Genomic DNA, 2,166 nt, shown 5'->3' with positions numbered 1-2,166 from the left:
TTGGGGTCAACAGAAGTCCAGATTGACCTGAAAGGTCATAATCAGAAGCATTAAAGATACCTAATTAAATTATTTGTGGCTACTGCTTCCTTCCTTACCAATACAAAATTATAAAATAAGACCTTGCTTGTACAAGAAATGTTTATTACCATATTAAAAGTAGCCATTTAAAAAAAATGTACAGGATGGCTCTCAAACATAACAGATACATTTCTAAAACTTGATAAATAAGAAGACTGAAATATTCAAGAACCTGACTTTTGGAAGTATTTTCCTCTAAAAACATCTTAGGCAACTCATATTATTAACACGCATTGGAAGCATTATAAAGAGGGAGGTGGCAGCCAAGAAATTTTAAGAAATTGATAGACTGTGAAGATTAAAACTATCAGAAATGGGGCAATCGGATGCCATTTGGAAAGAAAACATGTTGAGGGAAGGTTTCCAAGAAGTGGATAAGGCAAGCTTTAGACAGACCTAGAAAAACTTAATAGAATCAGTTTTTGGAACTGAGCTAAGCCACCCATGGAAGTCCACAGCCCTGTTTCGACGTTCCACAATATACATCCATTTTGTATCTCTGAAATACAAAACTGATGACTTTTAAAATTTGTACCAAAATGGAAAAGAAAAATCAGCATGTCAAGCTACATTGCCCCTAAGCCTACAAAATAATCATGAGTAACATACAAAATGGATAATATAAGTCCCTCCCTCCCCATTCATCATGACGGAAAGGAAGAGGAGATGAGTAGCTCTGCTGTCTTTGATAACTGTCTCTGGTTTAGCAACTGTCCTCAAAATTACTTACTACTTACTACATACTACTTACAGCTGCTTACTACTGAAGGACAAGGAATGTCTGCAAACAACCCCTTCCAAAAAAATGTGTCAATTTGCCCAAAACCCGCCTTAAGGCTTTGTGAATTTCTTTATTTCTTAAAGTGTAGATGAGGGGATTGGCCAGAGGAGTCAGGACTGTATAAAAGATGGAGAAGATTTTATTAAGCTGTCTCAGAGTGGGGGTGTCTGGTAACATATAGACAATTATAATTGTTCCATAAAAAAGACATACCACCATGAGGTGAGAGGAACAGGTTGAAAAAGCTTTTTGCCTTCCAAGGGAAGATTGGATTCTTATGATGCTGGCAATGATGCAAACGTAAGAACTAACAGTCATAAAAAATGGAGCAAGGGTATAAATGAAGGTCAAGAGGAAAACAATGATTTTAAGCAAGTTGGGATCACTGCAAGACAATTTTTCAAGTGGACTTAAGTCACAAAAGTAATGGTCTATCACATTTGGTCCACAAAAGGAAAACTGAGCTATGAGAAACACAACAATGCTATTAGCCATCATACCATTTAGCCATGCCCCAGCCGTAAGCTGGAAACAAAGTTTCCTGTCCATAGCAGAAGCATAGAACAAAGGTCTACATATTGCTAAGTAACGGTCATAAGACATTGCTGCAAGAAGAAATGTTTCTACGCCCACACAAGAGCCAAAGAAATAATATTGGCAGAGGCACCCACTCACAGTAATCGTTCTGTCTCCAGTTAACAGATTGCTCAACATTTTTGGCAAGATAGTTGAAGTATAGCAGATCTCAAGACAGGACAAATTTCTTAGGAAAAAGTACATGGGGGTATGAAGGTGTTGGTCCACTGCAACTAGCACAATGATGAGAATGTTTCCAGTTATTGTCACAAGATAAATCACCAGGAAGACTAAGAAAAGAAAAGGCCACAATTCTGTGTGATTCCCCAAACCCAAGAGGATGAATTTGGTGATGCCTGTCTCATTTCCTTGCTCTCCAGCCAACATTTTTTCAAGTCAATAAACACCATGCCTGAATTAGAATATCATCAGGAAATAATGCACCTAAGGGCTCCAATGGATAATTGATAATCATGAATCCCAACTTTCTTCCCAAATGTAGTTTGAGGTCCATGCAGAATTGAAGATCTCAACCAAAATGAATCACAAGGACTCTACATTTCTCCTTCTTTAGCTAAGGATTAAATTGTCACAAATATTGGCATAAAAAGGTTGCACCTTCTCCTACAGTTTTCTTCATCTCTGCATGATGACATTTGAAGCTCGGCCTGAAAAACAAAGAGAAATTCAAGAAATATTTTGTCAGACTCTTAGAAAATGTGGACATC

At 37.4% G+C, this 2,166-nt stretch overlaps 1 protein-coding gene across 1 annotated transcript; it reads right to left on the bottom strand.

Moving 5' to 3' along the window:
• Positions 1-841: 841 nt before the first annotated feature.
• On the bottom strand, positions 842-1,825 carry LOC134496369 (olfactory receptor 5G9-like). Its single transcript, XM_063302101.1, has one exon. The coding sequence runs from the start codon at positions 1,823-1,825 to the stop codon at positions 842-844; it is 984 nt and encodes a 327-aa protein (XP_063158171.1).
• Between the last annotated feature and the right edge of the window lie 341 nt (positions 1,826-2,166).

Source organism: Candoia aspera, chromosome 4, assembly GCF_035149785.1.
Source record: "Candoia aspera isolate rCanAsp1 chromosome 4, rCanAsp1.hap2, whole genome shotgun sequence".
NCBI lineage: Eukaryota > Metazoa > Chordata > Lepidosauria > Squamata > Boidae > Candoia > Candoia aspera.
Note: the sequence above shows the minus strand (reverse complement) of the source record. Positions and strands in the feature narration are given on the sequence as shown.